This window comes from Punctularia strigosozonata (genome assembly GCF_000264995.1).
Source record: "Punctularia strigosozonata HHB-11173 SS5 unplaced genomic scaffold PUNSTscaffold_8, whole genome shotgun sequence".
Classification (NCBI taxonomy): domain Eukaryota; kingdom Fungi; phylum Basidiomycota; class Agaricomycetes; order Corticiales; family Punctulariaceae; genus Punctularia; species Punctularia strigosozonata.
In genome coordinates, this window is record NW_006767440.1 from 1,419,368 (window position 1) to 1,446,685 (window position 27,318).

At 56.0% G+C, this 27,318-nt stretch overlaps 10 protein-coding genes across 10 annotated transcripts; 6 read left to right on the forward strand and 4 right to left on the reverse strand.

The window, feature by feature from the left end:
* Window positions 1-195: 195 nt before the first annotated feature.
* Window positions 196-1,638, forward strand: PUNSTDRAFT_126822 (UbiA prenyltransferase; the record flags this gene model as incomplete). Its single annotated transcript, XM_007385061.1, has 8 exons — window positions 196-337; window positions 590-643; window positions 702-819; window positions 883-971; window positions 1,031-1,124; window positions 1,177-1,193; window positions 1,255-1,511; window positions 1,564-1,638. 8 exons carry the CDS (start codon window positions 196-198, stop codon window positions 1,636-1,638), a joined length of 846 nt encoding a protein of 281 aa, XP_007385123.1.
* Window positions 1,639-4,011: 2,373 nt separating this feature from the next.
* Window positions 4,012-5,752, reverse strand: PUNSTDRAFT_114414 (glutathione-disulfide reductase; the record flags this gene model as incomplete). Its single annotated transcript, XM_007385062.1, has 7 exons — window positions 4,012-4,031; window positions 4,085-4,138; window positions 4,206-4,379; window positions 4,433-4,506; window positions 4,560-5,467; window positions 5,521-5,616; window positions 5,672-5,752. 7 exons carry the CDS (start codon window positions 5,750-5,752, stop codon window positions 4,012-4,014), a joined length of 1,407 nt encoding a protein of 468 aa, XP_007385124.1.
* Window positions 5,753-7,781: 2,029 nt separating this feature from the next.
* Window positions 7,782-10,602, forward strand: PUNSTDRAFT_135539 (uncharacterized protein; the record flags this gene model as incomplete). Its single annotated transcript, XM_007385063.1, has 6 exons — window positions 7,782-7,910; window positions 7,969-8,307; window positions 8,357-8,407; window positions 8,463-8,658; window positions 8,710-8,907; window positions 8,960-10,602. 6 exons carry the CDS (start codon window positions 7,782-7,784, stop codon window positions 10,600-10,602), a joined length of 2,556 nt encoding a protein of 851 aa, XP_007385125.1.
* A 252-nt stretch (window positions 10,603-10,854) lies between these two features.
* Window positions 10,855-13,221, forward strand: PUNSTDRAFT_31900 (tricorn protease domain 2-containing protein; the record flags this gene model as incomplete). Its single annotated transcript, XM_007385064.1, has 5 exons — window positions 10,855-11,103; window positions 11,140-11,301; window positions 11,685-12,151; window positions 12,317-12,498; window positions 13,004-13,221. Coding segments are annotated over 5 exons (1,278 nt in total), but the record flags the coding sequence as incomplete, so codon positions are not given.
* Window positions 13,222-13,334: 113 nt separating this feature from the next.
* PUNSTDRAFT_53324 (uncharacterized protein) lies at window positions 13,335-15,249 on the reverse strand. Its single transcript, XM_007385065.1, has 2 exons — window positions 15,186-15,249; window positions 13,335-15,126 (listed from the first exon to the last, which is right to left on the reverse strand). Exon 2 carries the CDS (start codon window positions 14,937-14,939, stop codon window positions 13,467-13,469), a length of 1,473 nt encoding a protein of 490 aa, XP_007385127.1. The 5' UTR covers window positions 14,940-15,126; window positions 15,186-15,249; the 3' UTR covers window positions 13,335-13,466.
* PUNSTDRAFT_70261 (uncharacterized protein) lies at window positions 15,216-15,977 on the reverse strand (the record flags this gene model as incomplete). The annotated part of the gene is made up of 2 exons (XM_007385066.1): window positions 15,216-15,654; window positions 15,721-15,977. The coding sequence occupies 2 exons, from the start codon at window positions 15,975-15,977 to the stop codon at window positions 15,216-15,218; spliced, it is 696 nt and encodes a 231-aa protein (XP_007385128.1).
* Window positions 15,978-16,751: 774 nt separating this feature from the next.
* Window positions 16,752-17,958, forward strand: PUNSTDRAFT_144482 (alpha/beta-hydrolase; the record flags this gene model as incomplete). The annotated part of the gene is made up of 1 exon (XM_007385067.1): window positions 16,752-17,958. Exon 1 carries the CDS (start codon window positions 16,807-16,809, stop codon window positions 17,956-17,958), a length of 1,152 nt encoding a protein of 383 aa, XP_007385129.1. The 5' UTR covers window positions 16,752-16,806.
* Window positions 17,959-18,037: 79 nt separating this feature from the next.
* Window positions 18,038-19,551, reverse strand: PUNSTDRAFT_135543 (uncharacterized protein; the record flags this gene model as incomplete). Its single annotated transcript, XM_007385068.1, has 11 exons — window positions 18,038-18,196; window positions 18,247-18,284; window positions 18,342-18,415; window positions 18,463-18,645; window positions 18,700-18,773; window positions 18,824-18,877; window positions 18,941-19,055; window positions 19,112-19,198; window positions 19,252-19,284; window positions 19,331-19,472; window positions 19,539-19,551. The coding sequence occupies 11 exons, from the start codon at window positions 19,549-19,551 to the stop codon at window positions 18,038-18,040; spliced, it is 972 nt and encodes a 323-aa protein (XP_007385130.1).
* Window positions 19,552-20,489: 938 nt separating this feature from the next.
* PUNSTDRAFT_144484 (peptide chain release factor eRF/aRF subunit 1) lies at window positions 20,490-22,686 on the forward strand. Its single transcript, XM_007385069.1, has 6 exons — window positions 20,490-20,658; window positions 20,716-20,755; window positions 20,809-21,047; window positions 21,103-21,535; window positions 21,591-21,807; window positions 21,858-22,686. Exons 1-6 carry the CDS (start codon window positions 20,579-20,581, stop codon window positions 22,166-22,168), a joined length of 1,320 nt encoding a protein of 439 aa, XP_007385131.1. The 5' UTR covers window positions 20,490-20,578; the 3' UTR covers window positions 22,169-22,686.
* A 578-nt stretch (window positions 22,687-23,264) lies between these two features.
* PUNSTDRAFT_104235 (uncharacterized protein) lies at window positions 23,265-26,600 on the forward strand. Its single transcript, XM_007385070.1, has 6 exons — window positions 23,265-23,869; window positions 23,936-24,007; window positions 24,064-24,144; window positions 24,180-24,276; window positions 24,330-26,234; window positions 26,291-26,600. Exons 1-5 carry the CDS (start codon window positions 23,375-23,377, stop codon window positions 24,500-24,502), a joined length of 918 nt encoding a protein of 305 aa, XP_007385132.1. The 5' UTR covers window positions 23,265-23,374; the 3' UTR covers window positions 24,503-26,234; window positions 26,291-26,600.
* The last annotated feature ends 718 nt before the right edge of the window (window positions 26,601-27,318 follow it).

Here is a 27,318-nt window from a genome sequence, read left to right on the forward strand (position 1 = left end):
GGCGCATCTATGATGTCGTTGCATCCGTATGCCATTTTTTTCTGGCCGGAAGTGGTATGGCTAGCGCCTGTCTGAAAGCATCCATGCGTCGGGGTATGCATATAAGACAAACTGTTTAGATGCCTGTGTCCCTCCCCCCCCCCCCGGTGATCCCAGGAGATATAGAGCAGTATGGTTCGTTCGCAGCGTTCTATCATGACCGTCATTCAGCCATGGGTTTGTGCTTGCTTGTTTGAAACCCTGCTTCGCTGGTTAACTCTGGTTTGGGAACCCTTCCAGCTCGAGTTATCCCGCCTCCAGATGTATGCAGGGTCTATGGTGGCTTTCTGGCCATTCGGTGAGTATTCGGCACCCCTCGAACAATCATCTCTAACACCTATCCTAGCATGGTCTCTCGCAATGACTGCTCGTACATCTGGACTATCTTCATTTGCACTGGCCGCCTACCTGCTGTGCGGTTTGATAACCGCATTCCTCTCACACAGGTACCACTCATAAGTTAACTTGTATGTTCCGTTACTCACCTAGGTTTAGTTCGTACACCAACTATTTGCTCACGGCTTCCCTAATCCGGTATAAACCTGACTAGGTACCGGATGCATCTGGAACGACATCGTCGATCGCGACTTTGACCGTCAAGTAGGCAAGTCGGCAATACAGTGCCGTCATTCCGATGGATATTGTCTCATACTGCGTGACAGAGCGTACCCGGCACCGTCCGATCGCCGACGGAAGAATCTCCGTAACCGGAGCTCTGATATTCCTCGCTGTGCACATATTCATCCTACTAGGGCTGGTATACCACATGAATTCTCTTGCGTGAGCTGCCCTGAAAGAACACTACGCTCCTTGCTTTCCGGCTCAACCTTCCATTCCTTGCAGCCGAACAGTCGGTCTGATGTCGCTGTTGTTTCCACCGGTCGTATATCCGTTTATGAAGCGGATAACGTACATCCCTCAGGCCTGGCTCGGTAGGTCATCCGCGCAGCTTGAATACAATATCGCGCTCAAATCTCGAGACCCCTTCTAGGAATCGCCATCAACTGCGGGGTTCCGATAGCTTGCGCGCAGATTGCAAACTCCGTCACCCCCTCGTGCCTGATATTGTACGCAGGGACTTGGTCGTAAGTCCTAAGTCTTCCTTCCGATCGTCGGAAGCTGAATCCCAACGATTAGGTGGACAATGTGGTACGGTACGCATCTTGGTATCAGCATCAACAGAGAGTCTTCATAGCTTAAGCTCGTTGGATCAAGATACCATCTACGCCTGCCAGGACAAGCGCGACGACGTGAAGGCCGGCGTGAAGTCAACTGCGCTCCTGTTCGGAGAGCACACCAAACCGGTCCTTGCTGTCTTTGGCTCGATACTCATCAGCGCCTTGCTTGGATGTGGGATCCTCAACGCCAGTGGCTTCGCTTACTACACCGTCTCCGTCGTCTTGGCGGCAAGTCTGCTCGCGAAAGAACTGTATCAAGTCGACCTTGACGACCCAAAGAGCTGCTGGGGCACTGTGTGTCTGGCGGTTCCCTCTTTTCATCAGCTTCGGCTAACGTTTATTTTAGTTCCACAGAAATGGCCTCACGTTCGGAGCGGTGGTGTTCAATGGAATACTACTTGACTATGTGCTATCGCCTTGATGTCTACAGAACATGGAAAGCGTCCAAGCTCCCAACGATCTCTCACCTCGAATATCGTGATTCCATTCTCGCGCTCAGACTGCCCCTCAGACAAAACTCCAACAGTGAAACAAGCCTGTTTTTAAATCTCGAAAACTACTAATTATTTCGGTCTCAGCTAAGAGTTTCCATGACATAAGCGTGTAGCGATATCGTAATAACCACCCTGCTCCTTGTGCCAAACCTGCGAAGATAACGCGTATTCATAGATACTTGGTGGTGGTGGTGTAACCGCTTGCGTCAAGGTTCAGGATGAAAGCAGCAACGCATGTTGACGCGGCATAAAATAAACGTTGTATTGGTCGCGTAATTCCTGGCCACTAGTCTCGACACCAGACCATGTGCAAAAGGTTCGAGGTTTGGGTGGTAGCTCGCATGACACTTTTTTTTGGCGTTGACGTGAAGCGACGTGCGGGTTTCCCAGCTACCAAACGTCTCGAGACTACCTGGCCACTAGGTTATGGTCTGTAGAGAACATAATATTTCAGATCTTGCACCGATCTACCCACGGAAATACACGTGTACGGTTGCCCATCAGGGTACCGGTCAGGTCAACGTCGCAGTGCCATACCTACTTTTGTGTATGAACCACGTACCTGTCCTTCGCCTTACGGCAGCTGGCGCATTTCCTATCCTTCGTCTCCCAACGAGTCACCTTGTACTGCCGGTATCACTGTCCAGTCCGCGCGGGCTAGGATTGCTCGGAGGGCTTTTTTCTATCACAATCATCGCACAGAAATATATCAGAGCCAATCTGCGACCCTTTCCGGGGTCAGGTGGTCTATCAAGGTGCCGTTGCGGCGCGAGTCTAAGGCGATCATACAGAATCCCGTCAAGACTTGAAGCAGATCCGGGTTATTCCAAGCAATCAACTCTGGAAACGTCCGCTCCTGCTTGACGTGGACCGATACGGTCTGCCCCTTCGTGATAAACCTGAATATCATCGCGGACACTGAAGTGTCACCCAACATGGGTAAACGATATATGGTACGCCCTCGCTGTCCATTGGAGGATCATGCCGGATGTAATCTGTACAGGAACTCAACGCTGCGGCGCAGCTGAGCATAACTGGTCTATTTAAGGATAGTCGGATTTCAGCGCACCTCTCGAGAGTGACCGTCCCTCTTGATTACTATACCGTCTCGGACGGCAAATACCCCGAACCCCAAGGCGCACCACGTCGTCCAACCTCGCGGCTTCCTCCTTCCGAACGGTTGAGGATCGAATCATCTCTCGGTAAACAACTGTCTCACGGAAGATGCGGCGCTGTTTACCAGCTGAAGATAACACGAGTTTGTTCTTCGGACGGAAGGGAGCTTTGCGAGGTCCTCTGTCCACCTTTGGTCGCAAAGGTCGCCGGTTTCCGCTACTCAAGCGATCTAACTCACGAGACCTGGTTCTACGATGAAATGGAGACGCTACAGGGCTCCGTGATTCCTCGCTGCTTTGGTCTGTTTGAGACTACCCTCAGAGATGGCACTACGATTCGTCCCTGGATTTCGCATGAACTCCACAAAGGTGAGTTGGATCCCGACGTCTACGAGATCTCTGAACTTACGAACAAGTTAGCTGGAGCAGCCCGCCGCAAGGCTCCCAATGCTTTCGAAGAACGGCCCGTTCCCTCTCCGTTGCGCCTCTCTATACTGCTCTTGGAAGAACTTGGCGGCGAACATCCTCCAATGCGGAAGGCATTGACTCCGGAAATTGAGTATGTTCATCTCGTTTATGCTTGCCGAATTCTGTCTCACACAAACAAGGGACCAGATCCTACACCTCGTTGAAGAATTTGGTCCATTTCGTATCGTGCATTCTGACATCAGACACAAGAATATTCTCAACGCCCCACGGATGCCTGGTGCTTTGCCGTCCCTCCCGTCGCCATATACCGGGCGCACGTACGATTGGCGCATATTCGATTTCGATTGCTCCGGGAAATGCAATAGCGCCCGTGACGTCGGGGACTGGCTTAATAGACAACAGGCTAACATGATCCTGGGAGGATTGAAGCAAGGCGAGCCATGGCCTGATGGCTGCATATGAGTGTATCATTGTGCAATTTCAAATGATGCGAAGAATTGGACAACTTCATGCATAGATAGCGCACCGAGATCCTGATAGTATTGAATGACCACAATGTGGCACGGAGACTCCGGCGTCATACTCACGGGAGTTCGTTCACATGGAATGATGGTGCATACGCGACATGAGATGCTTACGGTGATACCGCGCATGGGACCTGCCCCGTTGGTTGGGCACGTTATACTCGCGCATCACTGGTAATAACTTCACGTAAATCGTTTACGCTAATTTGAACGAACAGGGCTGCGTCAACCTTTACCGCAGCGTGACCAGCTCTGCGAAACTAATTCAGTACAGAAACTCCTACTCGCAAACCATAACTTCGCACCTTCCGCAGACGTCGGATGTATCGCAACACACGAGTCAAAGTCATCCTTCGTAGCTGGAAGAAGATGCGTCATAAGGACCGCGTCGCAGCTTCAAGCAATGTGAGCTGAAAGAAAACTTACCGCCCATTTTGACGGCGACACCGAAGCCCTGAAGCACCTCATCACTGCCGAGACCGATGATGTGCACGCCGACGACTTTTTCTTCCTCGCCCACAACGATGAGCTTGTACATTGATGGCTCTTTGTGATCCTCGTCGATCATGGAGAAGTACAGCGCACGGAAGTTCGATTTGTCTGGTGGGAGATGGTCAATCGTAGAAGACGCATGTATGCTATCATGAACGGACAGATCTTGACGGCGTCACCGTATTTCTCCCGGGCTTGAGGTTCTGTCAAGCCAACAGTGCCAATGGTCGGGTGGCTAGGCACATTCAGCGACAACTCAGACCGGAATTGGAACAGAGATTGACTGACGAGAAGACAACAGTCGGAATATCATCATAGCTGAGTTTGTCGTTCTTGAACTTGGGCGGGCCGAACAGCCTGTTGGCCAACCGCCGTCCCGCAGCGATAGCCACCGGGGTCAAGAGCGCCTTGCCTCCAACATCTCCAATCGCGGTGATGCTCGGAACGGACGTTTGCTGGTACTCGTCGACGGGGATATCGCCCTTCTCAGTGACCTGAATGCCGACCTTCTCCAGGCCCAAATCGGCCGTCTTCGAGTGCCTTCCGATCGCCCAAATGAGCGTGTCGACCTCGAACGGCTCGCCTGAGTCGGTATGCACCGTGAGCGGGCCGCCCTTCGTGCCCTCAACCTTCGTGACGTTCGTCTTCTTGTGGATGTTCACGCCCGTCTTCTCCATCCAGTTCGTGAGGATATCCTGCAAGCTCGGATCGAATGTGCGCAGGACCTTCTCGTGGCGGATGAGGAGGTGCGTCTCCGAACCGAGCGTGTGCAGCACGCCTGCGAGTTCAACGGCGATGTAGCCCGCGCCGACGACGGCGACGCGCCGCGGCTGGTCGGCGAGGTCGAAGAACCCGTCCGAGTCGATACCGAGCTCCGCGCCGGGCACGTCAGGGAACGTCGGCGTACCACCAACGGCGATACAGATCTGCTCGCCGTGCAGCTCGTACTTGCTCCCGTCCGGGCGCGTGACCTCGACCGCGTTCGGGGACGCGAGGCGCGCGTAGCCGTGGTGGTACTCGACGCCGTCCTTCTGCAGGTTGCTATCGTAAATCCCGTTCAGCCGGCGGATGTACGCGTCGCGCTGGGGCTTGAACGCGTGCCAGTCGAACTTGGGCTCGCCGATGCCGTCGCCGATGAACTTGTAGTTCTTCGCGTGCCGGATCTTCTCAGCAATGTCGGCGGCGTGCCACATGACCTGCGGAGACGGCGTAAGCGGGGCAGGTCTTGGGACGGGGACGGAGGACGTACCTTTTTTGGGACGCAACCGACGTTGACGCAGGTGCCACCGAGCTTGCCCTGCGCCTCTATGATGGCAACCTTCTTGCCGTAAGAAGCCGCGCGGCGCTGTAGGTGCAAAGGTCAGTGCATACAGAAATAATACCGTGAAAATCGGACACACGGAGGTGGCCATTCCACCGCTGCCTCCGCCGATCACAATGTAGTCATACTTGTCGGCCGAGGGCTTGTCCACCGGAGGCATTGCGAGGCTACTGCTGGCTGTGAAGCTTCGAGTGATCTGGGGTCTTGGTCAACTCGATCTCATGAAATGCCTCCGCGAGGGAGACGGAATGGGCAATACGCACCTGAGAGAGTCGGGAGGCGGCGGAGACGGCGGGATGGGTGCGACTATGGTACAGTGCGTTGCGCGCAAGGTTGAGGAGAGCCAGGTTGGATGACGCCGCGGTGAGAGCGGGCCTCCTTATATCTCTACGAACGGGCAAGTCGTGTCTGCCAAAGTCAATCGCTTGTTCAGATGGCGCATTCGGGGATAAGGTCAGCAGCTGACAACGCCAGCCGTAATCGCGATATCTCGACCAATGACCGCACGTGGCCGTGGGCGCTCCTGTTCGTTGGCGGACACGAGTATGCGACGGGGCTAAATTCACGAAATCGTTTGCATCGATAGAGCCACAGAACAGGTATATAGTACTCTCTGTATTTACGATCATGAAGCAGAAAAGCGGTAAGTACTTAGATTGCTCAACTATCCTATGAGATATTCCGCCATGCTTTCGTTGAGAATTTCACAGTCCCTAAGGTCGAACTTGCGGGAGTCGTTGAAGTCCAGAATACGCCAGTTATACGTCCTGCCTGTATACGGCGATGGGAGGCAGGGGTAAGCGTTCGGTGATCGCGGGAACCGAAGAATATTTCTACGGGCAACATCGTTGTGCACCACTTCGAATCGATTTAACTCTTCCAGTATATCATAGATTTCCCATCTGTAGTAATGTCAGTCGAAGAAGATTGCACGTGCGTAACCTGCCGCACCGGATTTCGTCGGTCAGATCCATACCTACAGGCAGCCGTTCTTGATCGAGTTCTTCCATGAGGAGCAGGGAGACGCGCAGAGGAGACGGGACACGAGGGTCGTGACGACTGCGTTTTATCTTCACGTCGCTGGAAAAATCATCGAGACAGTCGAAATTTTCAGGTTCCTCGCCGTCGTCCGGCCCATTCATATCCACTGCGTATGGGATATCGTATTCATGCCTGCCTCTATCAAGGCCATGGACTCTCCACGGGATGATCGCGGTGTTCTGCGGAAGAGTGGCCTCAAAGAACCCAAAACAACGCGGAATAACAGAGCCTTGTAGCGTTTCCAACTCGTCGTAGAACCAAGCTTCCCGGGCGATGTGCGGGGTGTACCTGAGACCGGCAACCTTAACGACCAGAGGAGGCAAGGAGTAACCTGGCACCTCCGTGCCGTCCGCTGACAGAATCCGCAGTACTTCGACTCTGTGAACAATACCGCAACGTCCATCCGCGAGTGCTTCGCCCAGAGACAACTCCATCGTCAGATGCTGTGGAGTTGGTCATGCAGAGGGGGGACGCGGCAGGGCGCGTGTCCGATCAAAAGGCTTTATCACCTCTTCTGGAATGATTCCGGGGTAGTCGGGTGGTAAGACCGTCCTTGCAAGGCTGGTAACTTGTTGTCCGTCTTCGAAAAGACCATTAAGGCGAAGATGAGACACGGCATTCAGCGCCTGAAGTCTGTGTTATTAGCATGGTCATGGTAATTGCCAAATGGACGCACTAAATGCCGCATTGTCTGAGATCTTATTGCTGAGCGAACGCGACGGAAGATGGAGGAAGTGCTGGTCGTATTTGGGGAATATTCTCTTCGTGCAGGTCCCCCTGTAAAGTGTGTCCATCGCAACGGTCCACAAACAATGCCAAGGCCCTGTTGTCAAACCACCGTTCGGAACGGACCGGTACGCGCCGGTTCAATGCTTCGACGATTGTGAGCTTGATCCCACGTGTCCGTGGGCATCCGACAGCATTCGATCTAGTTCTTGCAAGGCTGCAAGGGGTCGATGCTGCTTCATATCACATGTAGGCCGCACGCCCTCCCCCTTCTGACGACCACATACTCACACGACCAGACGGCTGGCCATGTGTTGCATGTTGCGCAGTGAACCTCGTCTTTGCTACCTACGCCTGCCTCGACACCCCTTGATTGCATCATCGACAACACCTTCAACTACTCCGCTACTACAAGGCTCGTCATGTCGAAAATATACCGCAAACTCAAACGTAAACTTGGCAAGCTGGGGAGTCAGGCCTCGCCGAATACGGGGAATCAGGGAATGGAGTCCGTTAACCCAGTTGCAGCAATCCAAGCTTCTTCCGTAGAGGTGCCAATCACCGCGCACGTTACTTACTTCTCTTCTTAACTCACTTCGCAATCGGCAGGGTACAGCAAGTACCCGTGAGGGATTAAACGCAGAATATAACGTGTCTCTTACTTCCGAAAGGGTCAACACCCCCCCGCAGGAGGTCGTCACTGACGCAACACAAGCCCGTGAGCCCACCGAAGGCATAAGGCACCACCAAGCTGCATCTCACAACGCGATTGGCGAGGCCGCGGTTGCGCTGGACAGCACCCACCCAGTCAGGGACCCAACAGAGGTGACAATGGAGATCGCTGACAGCGGGCGCAGTGCTGGGGAACACGACGCTGGATTAGACATCTGGTCTCCACTCCTGGATCGTCTGGGCGCGTTTGTAGAGCTCGTAGATAAAATCACACTGGTACGACGGATGAACTTGAAGCAGACTTTTCGAATCTAACGTAGTGCAGATACATCCGTATGCCAGAATGGCTTGGAGCATCTTATCCATAGTGCCGCGGGTATGTGGAGGGAGGGATGCTCCATCGGATTTGCTGACAACATGCGCCTTCACAGCTCGTCGTCGCACAGACCGCTCGCGATCGGTCAATGCGACAGCTTCTGCAGACGATGTACGAGACGTACGACTTTGTAGAAAACGCCTCTTTGCTGCGTTTCGACGGACGCGGAACCAATTATCTAACAGCGCTAACGCTGCAGACCCTCGAGTGCGCGTACTTCATCAAGGAGTACGCGAAGGATAGGAGCTTTGGTGAGTATCACACAATTTATTGCGATGCACGAGTTGACCGCCTATCGCCAGGCCTCCGTCTCATTCACAACGCCACCAAAAACATGTTTGATCCAGCCAAGACTGCAGACGCTCGGGCGGCTGAGTATATGGACAAGCTGAAGCAGCTTAAGGCCCGCTTCATGGAAGGCGCGGCCCTTAGGCGCGAGGTCAAACTAGACGAGATCACGATCGTCGTCAATCGGGTATTGAATACGCTGAAGACGACTGGTATACCTCCTCTTCACGTTCCTTGCAACTCCTTCGCTGACCTGAGTTTTAGAGACGGGCATACTCATGCAAGAGCTCAACAGTGCTTCTGCAGGAGGGGCGCGCTACGACAGTAGGAAGGTTTGCCTGCCCGGGACACGGAAGTGGATTTTGGATGATATATCCAACTGGATCAATGGGGTTCCTCAGCAGGACGAAGTACACCACAGGACCGATGAGAAGGAGGCGAACCACCGCATCTATTACCTTTCAGGAGAAGCGGGGACAGGCAAATCCACCATAGCGCGTTCCATCGCTGCTCTGTATGACGCGATGGACCGTCTCGGGTCCTCGTTCTGTTTCGATCGTGCAGATGATCAGCTCACCCGTGTCGGCTGCGTCATCCCGACCATCGCTCGCAATATCGCCGTCCGTGAGCCTGAGATGAAGAAGGCACTTGCACATGCGTTGGGTAATGCGCCCGATCTCCCGCGGTCGAAGAGCATTGGCGATCAGTTTGATAAACTGCTAGTCCAGCCCGCAAAGCAACTCAACCTCTCGGGGCCGATGGTTGTCGTCATCGATGCTCTAGACGAGAGCGATCCTGAAACCCGCTACGCTCTTCTCGAGGTCCTTACGGAGCAGATCACAGAGCTTCCCATCAATGTTCGATTCCTCATCACGTCCCGCCCCGAGAAGGACATCCATGACGCGCTCAGAAAGAGTCCTTTTGTGTTCTGTCGCAGGATGAACGAAATCCCACCCATCAGTACTGGCGACGATATCCGCGAATACATGCACGAGAAGCTCGCCCCGCTGCAAAACCAACTCTCCCGCTTTGTCGACTTTGAGGAGACTTGTTCTCGCCTCACGGCAGCTGCCTGCCAGCTTTTCCAATGGGCGGCTACAGCGTGCCAAGTGCTCACCAGCACGCGAAAGCCGTATGCCGGGAAGCCTCTAAAGCAGCGCCTCGATCTCTTGCTTTCCTCCACCGCGAATTCCGGGGAAGGGATCCTGGACAAGTTGTATCAAACTATCTTGTCTGACACATTCGATGAAAATGACGCAGACACCCTGTCACGATACCGACGCGTAATGAATCACCTTTTCGCAGCAGTGGAGCCCGTATCTGTCGCGACCCTCGACGAGTTGATATTTGCATCCGGCACCGAGGATTGGGAAGACGGTGATGCTGAAGCGGTGCTTCCATACATGAGTGCGTTGCTGAGTGGAGCCGATGGATCGGATACAGCCGTAAGGCCCCTGCACATCTCGTTCCATGATTTCCTCCTCCACGAGTCAAGGAGTAGGTCATTCGCCATCAGCCCCGGAGAAAGGGAACACGCGGCTTGGGCTCAAGGGATCGTCAAAGTGCTCGAACGGGGGCTTCGGTTCAATATATGCGGCCTCGAGACATCCTACAAGCGCAATACGGATTATCCGGATCTGGATGATAGGATCGCGAAGAACATAACGCCGAGTCTGAAATACTCGGCAATCCATTGGGGAGACCATCTTCATCAGACAAGCTTTGACCCCGCCCTGCTTGAGGAAATCTTCCATTTGTTGAGCGAAAGGGTCCTCTTCTGGATTGAGGCATTGAGCCTACTTCGCGCGTTGAAGACCTTCCCTCCTACTATATCCGCCCTGATCCGGTGGATTCCCTCAGTATGTACCAGTCATGGTCCCGGCATGTGCACAAACACTCAGGAATGATATCACAAGGACGCCGCAGGTAGCACCGAGGTGTTTATCTTAGCCAGGGACATTCAGCGATTTATCCAAGCCTTTGGCAAAATGATGGCGGAATCTGCTCCACATATATACATCTCAGCGCTGCCATTCTCACCGGAGCAGTCGACAGTTGCTCGCAATTATCGGCAGTGTTTCCGACAAATTGCGCAAGTTCATTCCGGAACTACGAAACGGTGGTCAGCGCTGCAGTGCACAATTGAAGGACAATATCGAATTAGGCGCGTTGCCTTTCTACGCGATGGAAGACGTGTCGTGTCGAGCTCCCGGGACGAGTGTCTACAAGTTTGGGATGCGGAAACCGGCGAGCTTGCTATGCCCGTCTTATGCAACTATGACCTCGGTATTGCGCTCAGTTCGAACAGGAAATACATAGCGTCAATCTGGTCCGAACGAGGAACGGTTCTAATCTGGAATGCAGAAACGGGAGAGGTTGTCGGTCAGCCATTCAACCATCGTGATGGAGTGATGCATGTCTCCTTCTCGCTGGATTCAACGAAGCTGATCTCGTGCTCGTGGGACTTCATAAAGATATGGGACATCGAGACAGGACAGCTGGTCAAGATGTTACCGATCACTCCTGAATTGGGCAAGATCCAGTCTTTTGCATTCTCATCTGATGGGCGACAGATTGTTTCAGTCTCCGTAGTGCGCACGCTGCACGTTTGGAATTCGGAGACTGGGGCTCCGTGTAGCGGACCAGACAGCTTACGATGTGCCAAAATCATGGCCGTATCGATGGACGGCTTGTACGTTCTTCCTTGGTGGGAGCATAAGCCAGCGCAAGTTTACGACGTAGATGGGCATGCGATCGGTCAGCCTCTCCAAGGCTATTCGACGAATGTAGGCCGGTGCTTTCATCAGGAAAATCCGGATTTGCTAAAAACCTCCTAAAACGTACTAAAACGTGCTCATTTAGTAGCTTTAGAGGGTTTCGGTACCCAATAAGCGACTCTTTCGATAGTCCAATTTTTCCTGATGTTCCCCTTGCCCTATCCCAAGACAAAAGGCTCGTGGCCATCGCCGGGAGTGATAACTCGATCAAGGTCTGGACAATGGAGACAGGGGAACCTAGCGGTATACCTTTACGAGGTCACACGCGACTTATCACCTCTTTGGACATCTCATACGATGGCAAGCGCATTGTCTCAGGTTCCGATGACAAGACTATCCGAATTTGGGACATGGAACCTAAAGACACTACGCCTCCGCACTCGCAGGGCTATGGTGAAGGCTGGATCAACGAGGGCATTTTCTTTCTTCCCGATGGAAAACACATCGTGTCCTTCACCGAGAACTTAGCGGCACGTTTATGGGACTTACAGACGGGTGAAACTATCGGCGAGCCTCTGCCTAGCCAGGACGAAAAATTCGACTCCGTTGACCTCTCGCCCGATGGGAATCGATTCGTTGCAGTGTCCCGGGAGAGGTTTACAATACAAATGTGGGATGCACGTACAGGAGAGTCTATCGGGGAGCCTATGCTCCATGTATCACTTGATTCTAAAGAGCGGTACCCCGATTTGCACGTCAAATTTTCACCAGACGGAAGGCGCTTCGCCTCATTCCTTGTCTGCACCGGCGGCACCGTGCGGATCTGGGACGCGGAAATATGCCAACTAGTGTGGGAATCCCCTCCTTTCTCTGGATCTAATGTTATCGCTACCGCCTCCTGGAGAAGCATATACCGCTTAGCTTGGTCACCGGAAGGCCCACAGATAATATCTTCTCATGATGGGACACTGCGGATATGGGACGTGGAGACAGGACAACTTGCGAGGGACCCTTGGGAGCAACGCATTCCAATCAGCGCCCTGGCCATTTCCGCAGATGGCGGGCATGTGGCATCGGGTTTGCGGGGTAATACAATACGGATCTGCGATGTTAAAAACGGCGAGGTTTTCGACCTGCTTCTGAAATCGACATACATCGACCACCTCACCTTCTCACCGGATGGAAAGTGGATCGCGTCCTGCCCGGGAGTGCATATATGCGATGTATCAAAAAGGAGTGTTGTCGGTTTTTCTTTCCAAGGCCATTCGGACGAAGTTGTTTTCGTCGCCTTTTCCCCGGATGGCCAACGACTACTGTCCGCATCCAGAGAGCGTATTAGGATTTGGGATGTGGAAGCTTTCAAGGCCTGCCACCGCGATGGTGGTCTAAATTTGAACGAACCAGATGCAAGGTCTCGTACTGATCGAGGTTTGTCTTCCGCATCTCTGTGCAGTATTCATACTCAGACCACTCGGTTCTATAGTTCACGACTTTTCGGCGATTCCATCCCCTATCATGTTACTTTCAAGCAATATACAGCACTCCCTCCTCATTCCTCAGCTCGTACTTCCCGACGTCCAGGACCTCAGAGAGTTGCCTTTCTCGGAATCGATCGGTCCGGAAACTATCGAGCTCAAGCCGGATGGTTGGGTTGTTGGACCGAAGGATGAACGCCTACTATGGATCCCCCCACAACATCGCCGTGACCTGATTCAATGGCCGTGCACGATGGTCATTCCATCATACGACATGGTCCAGCTTGACCTCAGCCGTTTCGCTCATGGTACGTCATGGCAGGATTGTTATACACCGCTGCGGTAGGCTACCTCCGGTACAAACCTGCAATACTACGGATGCATTCACCTACGACAATGGAACGTGACGTCTCAGCGGCTGCAAACTACTCATCCTAATCATCAGCCTTCACGTACATAGCAGCTTAGTTATAGCACAGGTCAAAGATATCCATCGAGCACATGTACTCTACATACTAACAAAAAAGATCAAGAGAGCGTAGTGGCTGCACCACAGCTTTCCGGTCCGCAAATCAATAATCAGAACAGATATGCGCTCCTCTCCGCGCCAAGCCTGCGCTGGAAATCACCGCTGAACGACACCCTGCTCCAGCTCTCCAGCCCTCCAGAGCTCGCTCTCGAGCCGTGGCCGATGTCCGAAAAGCCGTCCGAGTCGGACAGATAGTCCGCCAAACTGCCATCGTCCTCCGAACCCGCGTCCGTATGCACGTCCGACCAGTCTGAGGGTGCGGCAACGTCGTGCAAGTCGGTATTCGAGCGACGCGGGGTAGAGGATGCGCGAGAGTAAGCGGGGAAGATCTCGTCAAACGGTGTCGTAGCCGCCGAAGACCGGGCATCGAGATGCGACGACGAGAAGTCGAGCGTGGGCAGTACGAACGATTGCGCAGGGTCCATCGCGACAGGTGGCGGGAGCGGCGCCTGCGACTCAACATCGCTGAGCGCATCATCGTCCACCACGGAGTCCACCTCTTCGTCGTCCCGCACCTCTTCCAATGCGCACCACCCCGTGCCCGCCTCCCCGATCACCGCGCGCACTTCCTCCCTCGTCCACCCCTGGAAGCACACCTTCAGCACTGTGCACATTCCGGTGGCGTCACCGTACACCTGCGTCGACGCGCCGCGGTCCCAGACATGCGCGGCGTCGAGCCGAGCGAACAGGGACGACACCTTCGCGGCGTACTGGCTATGCGCAGCATGGACGCCGCCGAGAATATTCATGATCGAGGGCGGCAGTAACCGACCGGACGATGATGGCGGGACGTCTTGCGGGAGCGGCATGCGCGCCGTCGGGGTCGGTGCGAGCGGGATGAGTAGGTAGGTCGCTACATCGTTCTGCGTCGTGCCCTGCTCCGAAAAGTAGTGCTCCAAATCCTTCTTCATCTCATCGTCCACATTGACCTCGGCCTTCTTCGCCACCTTCTTCATCAGCAGTTCCTCCTTGAGCATGCCGAGCCTTATCGCGTTCTCCTTCCCCTCCTTCCCAACCACGCTCGCGCGTTTCCCCTCCATGCGCATACGCTCGTCAAGGTCGAGCTCACAAATCGCCCTCCCAGCGACCGGCACATTCTGTATCAAATTCTGGAATATCGGTCGTGCGCTGGAGAAGTTCCTAGCTGCGCCGAGGCCGACCTGCGCGACCGAGCGCGGCACCGCAACGGTAGGCGCCCTGGGCATGTACATCGGCTTGTGGAGAGCATGCCGCATGGGGAGCGAAAAGCCCTGCTGAATGGTGCGCGGCCGAGCGGCGCCGCTGAATCCGCGTCCGATCTGGACGCCGCTGCATGGCGGCGGGCGAGCGAAAGCGCCAGTGGCGGGTGCGGTGAGATGCCCGACGAAACGGGTGAGGAGCGTGCGGGTCTTGTTGACAACGTTCTGCGGAGTGGGCGGCTGGCGGAGCGGCGGGATGTGTATGTTACGCGCGTTGCTTCCGCGCCCGAGTAGGCGCGAGGCGTGCCCCTGGACGAGGCGCGCCCCGGTCGAGGCGAGTTGCATGGTGTGTCGACGGGTCCCGGTGGACAGCGAGGTCGACGATGCTCGGTGTGGTGGTCGAAGCTGAGGGAGGAGCGCTGTGGAGCCTGCATGCCGGCGATTATGCATGCCCCACGGCACCGGCGGCATCGCTTTGCTCATCACGTGGTCGCGGCTTTCTATGGTAATCCCATATAAGCTATGTGGCGGTCTATACCGAGGCGTCTTCAGCCGGGAATTCCAGTTGAATATGCGAAGCGCCGCACTTACGAGAAGTATTTACAGAGTTTTGGGATGCTCCTACTCCTGCTCCGGCTCCTGCATCACAATCTCGCCAGGCTCAGGAGCCGAGCGTTCCCCAGCATCCTCGTCCATCCTGTCTTCAGCCTCTCCCTGTTTCCCTTTCCCTCCGCCCTTCCCCCTCCGTCCGCGTATCCTCCTCGCCCCTCTTGGCCGCTCGCTTCGCACTTTATTATGACTCCCCGCCGCCACCTCTCGCTCGCCGTCCCCGATCGTGATCGTGATCTTCAACACGCTCTTGCACCGCGTCCGCAACTCGATGTCCTCGTCCAAGTTGTCATCCGCCGGTATGAGCTCGTCCTGTACTTCGACCGTTCCCGTCAGGACCTCTGTCTTGATCTCGTCCGTGGCGTGCGGGAGGATGGCGGGAAGCGAAACGGAGAGCGTGGCGAGCTGCGGGATCGCGGCGCCCATCGCGCTCAAATGCAACGTTTTGTACCTGAACACAGCGAACCCTGAGTATATGCGCGTGTACACGAAGATCGGCAAAAACAGCATAACGCACCCGTCTTTGATGACCAGCTCTTTGCACCTCCTCAGATATGCGCCAAGCTTCGTCTTGCGAGTGATGCAGATATAGTTTTTGCCTTCGTGGTGCGCCGAACGCGGTCCCGTCGCGCTCACGGAGGGCGCTACCGTCGGCCACGGGCGCGGCGGATCGAGGCGTCGCACAGAACGTCTGGGTTTCGACGAGGATGCGTCGTCGTCCGAGGCCTCGCCTTCCTCAAGCTCTTCGTCGTCGTCGGCAGGTTCGTCCTCCATGTCGTCGGAGGGCTCTGTCGCACGGCCTTTGCCTTTCCCGGCCGATGGCGCAGCTTGCTCTCTGTCCTTCCCCTTGTTTTGAGAGACATCGACGCTGGTTCCTGCGCCAGACGCAGGCGCCTTCGTCGAAGAACCCGCCATCGCCGCCTTCTGACGAGCGGGAGCGTCCACCCGTACGCGCTTCACGCGTTCCTCCTCCCCGTTCTCGGAGACGTCTTTGGCAGCACTGGCCTCCGGCGAGCGTTTGCGCTTTGGTTTGGATGCATTCGCGACATTGGAAGCTCTTCCATCTTTTGATTCGTCTTCCGCTTCCTTTCGCTTGTTTTCGACGACTCTGCCAGCTCCAGCGGCAGATGCGGCCTTGTCCTTAGTCGAGACGGACGGTTTAGACGGTCCCGCCTGCCGCGCCTTCATAATAGATCTGTTGTCAGCAGTCGCGTCGAGACGCGTCCGTTTCGCGCGTTTGTCCTCGCTGGCGTCGCAATCGGACGAGACTTGCGGCTCTGGTACGTGTTTGCGTTTCGGGCGAGGCGCGTTTTCGTTGCTGTTGGAGGGGATGGAAGAAGGTCCCGCGACCGGTCCCGCCATGTATCGTCGATTGAGCCGTAGGGTGAACAACAACAATTGGATGTTGGCGGGGTCACAGTCAGAGTGGATGAGCCAGGTCGAGCATCGAGAAAGAACTTGGCCGACGCGAGCGGCGCTGCGGCCCTTCGCCCGTACTTACCCACCATGATGATCTCGGACCGCAGCCTCGTCTTACATACCGCACTTCCACGGAGGATCCAGCGAATCCTCCCTTTGCCGCGGAATATATCGTACAGATAGCATGGACCACTTGCCGAACCTGCCCGCTGGCGTTGCATCGCGCACGCTTCCCGTGAACGACCTGCAGATGCACATCCTCGAAGCCGGCCACGGGCACACCCCCCAACGCCCACTCGTCCTCCTCCTGCACGGCTTTCCCGAGCTCGCCTACTCCTACCGCAAGCTTCTCGTCCCGCTGTCCCTCCTAGGCTACCACGTCGTCGCCCCCGATCAGCGCGGCTACGGTCGCACCTGTCCCTCCCCGCTGCCCTCCTACGCCGACTCGCCCGCGCCCTACCGGCTGTTCAACCTCGTCCGCGACGTCGTCGCCCTCGTCTACGCGCTCGGCCACGACACCGCGCACGCCGTCATCGGGCACGACTTTGGCTCGCCCCTCGCCGGCTTCTGCGCGCTCCTCCGGCCCGACGTCTTCCTCCGCCTCGCATGCATGAGCGCGCCCTTCCCCGGCGCGCCCTCCCTGGCCACCACCGATCGCCAACGCAACGTCCTCGACCTGGTCCCGGAGTTCGCCGCGCTCTCCCCGCCGCGCAAGCACTACAAGCTCTACTACTCCACTCCCGCCGCGAACGCCGACATGCACCACCCCTCCACCCCCGGCGGCCTCCCCGCCTTCCTCCGCGCCTACTTCCACGCCAAAAGCGCCGACGCCTCGGACGACCCGCTCCCGCACCCGCTCTCGCCCACCGCCGAGTCCCTGTCCGCCCTCCCGGCGTACTACCTCATGCCGCTGCACGCCTCGATGCCCCAGGCCGTCGAAAACAGCTTACCGTCACCAGAAGAAGTCGCCGCCAACGCCTGGCTCACCGACGCGGAGCTCGCCGTCTACGCCCGCGAATTCGCCCGCACCGGTTTCCAGGGCGGCCTGAACTGGTACCGCGCCGCGACCGACGCCGCCCTCATGGCCGACCTGTCCGCCTTCGCCCGCAAGCGTGTCTATGCCCCGGCCGTCTTTATCGGCGGCGAGCGCGACTGGGGCGTGCACCAGGACCCCGGCGCGCTGGACCAGATGAGGGAGGTGTGCGTTACGATGGGAAAGGAGGACGTGCATATTGTGCGTGGGGCGGGGCACTGGATTATGCAGGAGCAGCCGGAGGAGACATTGAGGGTATTGACAGAGCTATTGCAGAGGCCTGTTCGGAAGGTGCCTCAGTGAACGCGAGTGCACTGTTTGACGTCACAGGTAAGAATATATGCGTCTTCAGTTGTATCTTCAGTTGTATATGTACGCTTTTTCATGCTGTAGTACTAGGACCACCGTCTACTACTTGACCACCATCCCTACATACGTCTATGACCAAGTCTTCTGCAGCGCTGCTCTCCGTGTGGACGGCTACTCGACGCCACCGACGGAAAGGTATCAGGCATACAGTCAGCCAAACAAGGCAAAGGTCCTGGAGATGTAAGTTAGCGTTGTTCTTTGTACAGACGCGATTAGACACACCTTCGACAAGCCAAAGATGAAGAACGAAGCCAACAGAACTGCGGCAAGAGTACGTGAACCCGATGAACCCACTCTGCTGCGCTGATGGAACCTACAGAGTGCCATGAAGATTGCCTCAAAGTCGCGAAATCTGGCAGGTTGAGGAAGCATCGCATGAACAAATATCACTCTTCAAGACGTCAATATACCAACAGCACATCGAAGGACGCGACTCACAGGATACATGCGAGGACGAAGATCGTGAGTAGCATGACGCGGATCAGAAGTGTCCGAGACGGTTTCGCGGACTCGAGGTGCCCGTGTGCGCTCCAGACCCTGTAGTGGTGTCGAGCGCACAGGAATTCGAGAACGAGGATCGCGGCTATCGCAAGGATGGAGAGGGCAGCCGCGATCCGCCAGCTGCATGGTCAGGTCAGCGCTGTCAAAGGCCAAGCGAAGGGAAACCATACGTACGGGACCTCGCTCCTGTCTGTGCAAAAGAGCCCGTGTCGAAAGAGTCCGACAGAATGCGGGTGAGAGAGGGTGATCTGGCCGAAAGGTTTTGAGATGCACTCAGGTCAAGAATCGGCTGGCTTACCCCGACGTTGATAAGCACCACCAGCGTGTATAGCGCGTACGGGGACGCTACGAGCTATACCAGCGTCCAGGATCGCTACTCAACAGCCGGCTTTGTTACACACACGCAGACACTTACAAACATGGTTCGCGCCCTCGGATGCCTCTGCGCGAACCCTTGCAGTGGGCTCCGGGCCAACGCGCTCGCTGCAAGCCATAGCTCCGTGAGCAATGCAACGGCCGTGGATGCGATCCTGTCACGCATATAGCTAGTAAGCCGCCGACCACATAGTGCGTGGCGGGTACGCACAAGACCGCGGATGCATAGATCATGCTGCTCTGTGTGACACATAGCGCTAGTGGTGGGTGTGAACCGGGAAGTTGTCCGGAGATGGGTCTATATCTGTTGAATGACGATGATTCAAATTCGAAGATGAAATAAGCACTGACAGTAAAATGAACGTCAAGGAACAAAGGACCCAGCTGCAGGAAGGTCAGCATGTTGATACGACAATGGACGACGTGTTACCTGGAGCAGAAGCTGAACCACGTTGGCATGCGATACACCTTCTTCGACAGCGACGCGGTGAGCAACGCGAGCGAGAAGCATAGCCCGCCGGTCAATTGGCAGACGGTCCAGAATACAAATATGCGAAGAGATTGGTCAGAGTCTGCACGATTAAATGCAGAGGGGTGAGCACTGGCAGCGCGATTCTAGGCGTGCAGTAAACACCGACCTGTAGCAGCCATGGCGGAATACAGTCTGGAGCGCCAACGCCCTCCGCGTCCCCGTCGCTGGCCAAGTGAGGTACCTCTGATGCAGTACGGCGAAACGTTCTCGTATGCAAAAATCCGAACTAGGCGAGAGTACCTCGGAAACCGAGATTGGTGAACCCAAGAAGACCAAGGTTTGTAGAGTCACAGGAGTAGAGTCAATCCCGTTCATTTATCGTCCGTCGATATGATGCTGTAGAATCTATACCTGGGTATAGCGACTCATGAGTATATCTTTGTCTTTAGTCGCAGTCTCTCGAAGTGTTGCCGCCGGTAATCACTACCCCGGGGCGGTGCCGATCGCCCACGGACGGAAAATAGGGAATCGGCGAGTAGCATACACCCGCACACGCTGCCTATACGGGCGCTCGTTGTGATATGCATCCTTCTTTATAGCCTGTGCAGTCCTGATGGTGAGTGCAAACAGCTATCAAAGGTTCGAAAGGCCGCAAGAACGCTTCACGAACCTCAAGGACGAACCCGCGGAAACTGTGCGTATTTTTGCTGTGACCTATCAGAACGTTCGACATCAATGCCGGATTCCAGGTATACTTCTCCGGGCAGTAGGTTTGGACAGTAGCTTCTGCGAGAAAGAGGGATGGATTCGATGTGTCCTGACTCCTCGTTGAGACGGCTATGCACTAACTTCAACGCTGAGGCCGGGCGTATAGCGACTGTCGAATGCAGAGTATTTACTACGCGCAACAGAGCCCACTCGAGAGGATGCCTTGCGCAGTACCTCGTCTCAATACCCTCGCCATGATGCTGGGAAGGTCCATAGGCTGGCGGAATAGCACTAGGCAGGAGAGAGGCGTCCCCAGGCTCGTGTGACTTGATTATAGTCAAAGCCCCTATTTCGTCATGCATGCACTGCCAGTGCCGCGTGGTGGGATAAGTTTGCGCTGAACTGATCGTTGAGGGTACCAGGGCACCCCATCTTACGCCTGACCCAACTAACTGCCCTCCCCTCCGTCCCATCGCGCCTGAGGCGATACCCGCCACGATGAGCCAGGATGCAGCCGAGCAGAACATCCAGATGTGGAAGGTCAAGAAGCTCATCAAGAGCCTGGATGCCGCCAGAGGGTTAGTGCGATCAACATCTGCGGGGAACGTATATCGCTGAAGACGGGGCGTGTGTAGTGCTGGCACGTCCATGATCAGCTTGATCATCCCGCCGAAGGTGCGTCCGATCCTACGACGGCTCGCAGGACGAGTACTCAAGCGGCGTTCTAGGATCAAATCTCGCGGGTGTCCGCGATGTTGACGCAGGAATACGGCACGGCGTCGAACATCAAGTCTCGCGTCAATCGTCTCTCCGTGCTGGCCGCGATCACGAGCACACAACAACGTCTCAAGCTTTACAACCGTGTCCCGCCCAACGGTTTGGTGCTATTCGTCGGCACCATCCTTACCGACGAAGGCAAGGAAAAGAAGGTTTCCTTCGACTTTGAGCCTCACAAGCCTATCAATACGTGAGCAATCATCGTTGCTGATCGTTCAATGTATCTTCACGTATACATTCTACAGTTCACTATACCTTTGCGACAACAAATTCCATACTGAGGCGCTTGCGGAACTCCTCGAGTCCGACTCCAAGTTCGGCTTCATTGTCATGGACGGCAACGGCACCCTCTTCGGCACCCTCGCTGGCAACACGCGCGAGGTCATCCACAAGTTCACCGTCGACCTGCCCAAGAAGCACGGGCGCGGCGGTCAGTCCGCGCTCCGTTTCGCGCGTCTGCGTGACGAAAAGCGGCACAACTACGTGCGCAAGGTGGCCGAGCTGGCGGTGCAGCACTTCATCACGAACGACAAGGTGAACGTGCAGGGCATCGTGTTGGCGGGCAGCGCCGATTTCAAGACGGAGCTTGGCCAGAGCGATATGTTCGACCCGAGGTTGGCCGCGAAGGTGATCAAGGTCGTCGACGTCAGCTACGGTGGCGAGAACGGTTTCAACCAGGTCAGTATGGCTCGTTAATTGATCTAACGACTACCGCCTGACACGTGCCACGTAGGCGATCGAGCTCGCGGCCGAGTCGCTGGCGAACGTCAAGTTCGTGCAGGAGAAGAGGCTCATCCAAAAATACTTCGACGAAATCAGCATGGACTCGGGCAGGTACTGCTTCGGTATCGACGACACCCTCAAGGCTCTGGAACTAGGCGCCGTCGAGACGTTGATCGTGTGGGAGAACCTGGACATCACCCGATACGTCCTTCGCAACGCCGCGGGAGGTGCGCTTTTCTTCCTTTCGTATTCCTTCCGGCGGTAACCATGGCCGCAGAGGAGATCGTGATCCACGTGAACAAGGAGCAAGAAAAGGAGCGGGAGAGGTTCATGGACAAGTCGACCGGGACGGAGATGGAGCAGGCGGAGGAGCCGAAGCCGCTCCTGGAGTGGTTCACGGACAAGTACAAGGATTTCGGCGCCAACCTCGAGTTCGTGACGGACCGGTCGCAGGAAGGGGCCCAGTTCGTGAAGGGCTTCGGTGGGATCGGCGGGCTGCTGAGGTACAAGGTGGACTTTACGAACTTGACGAGCGTGGACGACGAGGACGAGGACGAGTTTTACGATGACGACGACGACGTTATCTGACGTTTGGGCGCGAGGCTCGTCAAGGGAGCCTCCTTGCCGCGGCGCCGGCGCACCGACGAGGGCACGCCGCGGAGGGAGGCGGAGGCGCGGGGGGCGGAAGCGAGGAAGACGACGTCGGTCGTCAAGGGGGCCCACTTAAGCGAAGGTGAAGCGGGCAGGATCCGAAGGGTTCGTCACGAAGGATACGAGGTCGCCTTCTTCGCGAAGGCGAAGTCCGGCGCAGGCACGAAGGTTTCGACGGGAGACGGGGGACGATCCGTGGGCATGTTGGCGGACCTTGGCGAAAGGCGCCGTCGCCAGCGCGCAAGGTCCTGCCCAGCGGTGCCCTGCACGCGTCAGTCGGCCGTTGACTGCAACGTCATATTGGGCATCCGAAGGTCGCGCAGGTTACTTCTCGTTTCTTGTTTGGATTTCTGATATATCGTTCGTTAACCGATCACGATGCAACCAAAGATTTCAGCATGTCGGGATGTCGACCGAGTGTTGACTAGAGAGCTAAGCGCCGTCGTATACATCCGATACGTATGCACAGTAGCAGTCGCAAAGCGATCGTAGTAAGATCGCGGTGAGTAAATGCGGAGAGGTCGGTGCGGCGGTGCGGGCTGGCGGTGCTTAGCCGGTCCCTGAAGGATCCGAATCCCGGGCCTGAGATTGGCCAGTGACTCGTGAGCAGACGGACACGGCGCGCCTCGTCGCGAACTTGTCCGCCTGTTGTCCTACTCAACGCCGACAACACATGGGCTATAGCGCGCTCGAGCGATCTGTCCCAACGCCATGGGGCCCACATCCTCCGAGAATACGGACCCATGCATCAGCGACGCTGCGCGCAACGGCGCTAATGGATTGCCATGATCAGGACTCTCCACGGTCTCGCCTGTGCCTCGAGCGTATCCCGGCGGTCGGTCCCTCGGCCTTCAGTGCCCTTCACAGGAGTCTCGACCCGTGTTCCGCCTCACAAATGTCGGCATGACAATCCCCTGTATCTGATTCGTATCCGTCCGTTCCCGTAGCCCGGGCGCGCGTGAATACCCTGGGTCCCGAGAAGCTACAGCTGCGTGTGCACCCCACCCCGATACATTATAGAGCCTCCGGGCGCGCCCACCTTCCATCTTCGCATCTAAGCTCCACTTCTATCTCCACGATTGCACCAGCTCCTTTGTTTCTGCCCCCTCGCCAGCTTAGATCGCGCGACACACACTGGACGATATGCCTGCCGAAAGCCCCGAGATAGCCGAGAGCGTCTCCCTGCTCAAGATCGAGGAAGAGGGCGGCGAGGGCGAGCAGTCCGCGCCGAAGACGTGCCCGGTCTCCGGAGCCTCCGCCAGCGCCGACATCCCCAAGAGCATGCCTATCCACGTCTCCGACGGTCTCTCGCTCCAGACCGACACGGACGACACGCTCTCCGTGCACTCGGACAAGTCCGAGAACACCGTCGGCTCGTCCAACATCCTCCACCAAGAGGAGAAGCAGACGTGCCCCGTCGTGTTCACGCAGGAGGTCGACGAAGACCTGCTCCGCACCTCGCTCGAGGACCGGATCGCGTACACCACCGACTTCCTCAACTTCACCGACCGGGATTCGAAGATCATCGCCGAGATTGGGCCGATAGTGAATCAGTTCATACCCGGGATGGTGGACGATATGTACGCGAAACTGTTTGAATTCGACGTCACGAAGAAGATTTTCATGGCGAGGAACGAGGTACGTCCTGGCGTGGATGCCCGACCTGCATGTCTTCGCCGCATGCTCACACACACCGCGTTTCAGGGTTTCAACGGACCCCTTCCTGAGAAGTTGGAAGATCTCACATTAGACAGCCCTCAGATCACCTTCCGTAAAGTATGGCTTTCGAAGATCTACAGTCGTCGCGCATTCCTGATCATCATCGTCGACAGGTGTTTTTGAAGTCCTGGGCCCGTCGTGTGTTGACAACGGATTATTCGAATGGAAAGGCGTGTTTTTTCTATTGTATGGGTGTGCGCAACCTCTGACAGTCACATGGTCATCGTAGACTTGGGCATACATGGACAAAGTCGGGATAATGCACACCGGCGAATCTCCCTTCAAGCACCAGCGGACGATGGGCATCCCGCCACTGAATGTCCCATGTGAGCCCGATCATCATTTGCGACAAAGCGGGCTGAGACTGAGCTTTCGATAGATCGGGACTGCGCGTTGACGCTCGGGTGGGTACAGACCGTTATACAGACCGCCATCCTCCAGGTACCGGAGGAACGTCTGCCCATGGCGAAGAAGATCGAGGGCATCCAGGCCCTTACGAAGGTTATGTGGTTACAAAACGACTTCTTTTCCCGGCACTACGTTAAGGAATGATTGAACATAATGCAGTCCCGAATGTATCGTCGATCTGTATACTACTACTATAATTGCCTACCTTGATACAACTGAGCCCGGTGAGCAGAGCTCCGCCTGAGAGCTCCACGATCAAGCGCTTTTCCTGCAGAGGTATCGGCGCGCATCGGCTTCTGATGGGGAACCGTACTCGCGAGTTGACCAGGAGCGAAATGGAAAGGCGTACGCTCACCACGATCGCGACGGCTTGTGCCACGACCAGTCGTCGACCTCCGTTGCCGAGGCGTACAGTTGCGCCAGTACTTCGCCACCCACACCCTCTTCCTCTTCATCGTCCTCGCTCGACGTATGGATTAGCTCGATGTCCACGACGGCGCTGAGTTCCTCTGCGAGAGCACGATCCAACTCGCGATAGAACATCGACTGGGACTCGAGATCGGCCAGGAGCCGGAGCCGCTTCAAGTTGCCGCTTTCCACCCTATGAGTAATCATGCCCTTGCAGGTCACATCGCTAACCAGCGTTTCGCCGGACAACGCCAGGACCTCCAGGCCCTGGCAGTGCGTATCTTGCCCGTAGACGTCCAAAGCGTTCACCCAGTTCCCGAGGTAGTAGCAATGGTAGACCGTCAGGAAACGCGCGCCGGGGAAGAGGGCGAGGAGGCCCACGACGTCGCTTGACCGGCAGCCCTTGAAGGTCACGCTCTGCACGCCGGCGTACGGGTTGGCGCCACCGTCGGCGAGCTCCATCACGTACCCGAAGCTCTCCTCCGTGCTATCGTCGACCGCGTCGCTCGCGGAGTGGTCCGTGAAGTGGACGGCCTTCAGCACCGGCGCCCGAAGCATCAGCAGGATATCGCACATGACGGCCCACTTGGCGCTCTCGAGATGGAGGTAGAGTAGCGATGGAACGTGGAAAGGTTCCGAACCCTGGAACGGCCCCCCGACCAGGGGTACGACGCCTCCCAATCCGAGGCTGAGGCATTGGAGGTTCGGCGACGCCTGAAGGACCAGGGAAAGGGATAAGAGGGTGTGTCCACTGTCGTAACTGGCGGGGATCCCCAGGTGCAGCGCGGTGACCCCGCTCATGATGTTGAACCCGTGACGGCTGAAGCATTGCTCGATCCGCATAACAGCGAGGTTGGGCGATGACACAGTGCGTCTGACCCTCGTAGTCGGGCTCCAGCGTGGGTGGAGTTGATATAGCTCAGCCTCGGTGTAAAGTGGATTGTAGTCCGTGAGCAGGAGCTCTTTCAGGGCGGGTATGTGAACATCCGTGAGCAAACGCATAACGAGCCCGGTTTCCTCAGCACGGTGCCCTCTGATTTCGAGAGTTTCCCAACGATGCGAATATCTCTTGAGCGACTGTATGCATAGCTCGAGTCGGTTAGCGACGTCGTAAGCCGCTGCTTCGGCTTCGTTCGGATCATTGGGGAGGCGAACGTAAGGCGGGAGGTCGAGCGAGATGTCGAGAGGGAGAGATCCAGAGTGTCGAAGGTAGCGGTCGACCTTGCGGAAATCGCGGTGCGTGGTGATTTCTATCCGTGTCCAGAACGAGGGGTAATCCTCTATGACGCCTTTCCAGAATTTGCAGACTCCCGTCAGGTAACCTGCATCGTGAGGCCCCAATGCATGATAATGTTTTGATATTTCCAGAACCAGCTCAGTCGGAAGACGATCAACGCTTGCGCTGTTGGAATAGCCCACGTTCACAGGTGGACTGAGGATAAAGCCTAGGCCGGTGCATCCAGTAGTGCTGTTGTATAGAGCGAGATGTTAGACGGAAAGCATAGGCATGGATTATGGACTTACAACTGCGGCATCAGGCAGACTGTTTGGCCTCCTTACGAGCCGAGAGTCCAAAAGTGTGCCGCGGTCGCTGATCTCCCATCCTCGCGGGCAAATATATAGCGATCCTAACAGCAAACAACATGGACCTCAACAATGATTTCTCTCCAATGGCAACTCGTCAGCCAAGCGCCTCGTTGCATACGATAAGATCGAGCTCATGGCCACAGCTCCGCGGAGTCATCACTTGTACACTGCCTAGGCGAGCCTCGAGGATGTAAAAAGAGCGACAACAATGGACTCGACGGAGCGTCCTTGAGCTCGAGGTATGCGGTTATGCAGGCGGATAACGCCGGTGAGCTAGGAGTAGTGGCTACACGTGACCGTGCGACTCACGTATTACTATTAGGATCTTGGTCAGCAGAATTGCTTCTCGTGTTCAAGTTCCTCTTACTTCTGACGTTACGTATACATGGAATGAACCATGAGCTGATAGGAAGGCGGTATAGCTACGTCTGCCCTGTTTTGATACTCTATATCAGGTATGTCACCCCGCTGCAACTTCGACTATGCGTTGTCACTGCTTGCAAAGATCCCGGAAGAGGAGGTGAAGCGCACAACACCGGGGCTTACTATTGATATCCGGATTATCCCGCATCCAGACATATTATCTGCTGGAGAGATCCCGTTCGTCCGTGTAGACTCATATGTTCATCAGCGTCTCAGTCAAAACATCGGAGATCCGCAGCACTACGCACTACGATAGAAGGCCGGACACATGATAGGACGTGCATGACAGATCTCCCAGAGCAACGTTTGAAACGTCCAGGGCCTGTCTCCCATGTGGATCTGTCCGTTGTGTTTGACATATGCGCACACAAAGGTTCCGGGCACAACGACTTCGAAACGATACCTCTTCTCAGCGCCATATGGGAAACAAGCATCGTGTCCTGACATGTGTTCCAGAGGCGGCGGCGACGTCTCGATTTCTCTTCTAGCTGCGTTGATTACCGGCCACGAGGCAACAAGCCAAGCCATTGTTCTCGAATTCG

Bases quoted from the DNA above. Each gene is read 5' to 3' on its own strand.
- PUNSTDRAFT_53324 (XM_007385065.1), bottom strand. From the start codon at position 14,939: ATGCAACTCGCCTCGACCGGGGCGCGCCTCGTCCAGGGGCACGCCTCG.
- PUNSTDRAFT_144484 (XM_007385069.1), top strand. From the start codon at position 20,579: ATGAGCCAGGATGCAGCCGAGCAGAACATCCAGATGTGGAAGGTCAAG. The intron at 20,756-20,808 runs GTGCGTCCGATC...GCGGCGTTCTAG, and splicing joins GCTTGATCATCCCGCCGAAG to GATCAAATCTCGCGGGTGTC. The intron at 21,048-21,102 runs GTGAGCAATCAT...TACATTCTACAG, and splicing joins CCTCACAAGCCTATCAATAC to TTCACTATACCTTTGCGACA.
- PUNSTDRAFT_104235 (XM_007385070.1), top strand. From the start codon at position 23,375: ATGCCTGCCGAAAGCCCCGAGATAGCCGAGAGCGTCTCCCTGCTCAAG. The intron at 23,870-23,935 runs GTACGTCCTGGC...ACCGCGTTTCAG, and splicing joins TTTTCATGGCGAGGAACGAG to GGTTTCAACGGACCCCTTCC. The intron at 24,277-24,329 runs GTGAGCCCGATC...AGCTTTCGATAG, and splicing joins CCCGCCACTGAATGTCCCAT to ATCGGGACTGCGCGTTGACG.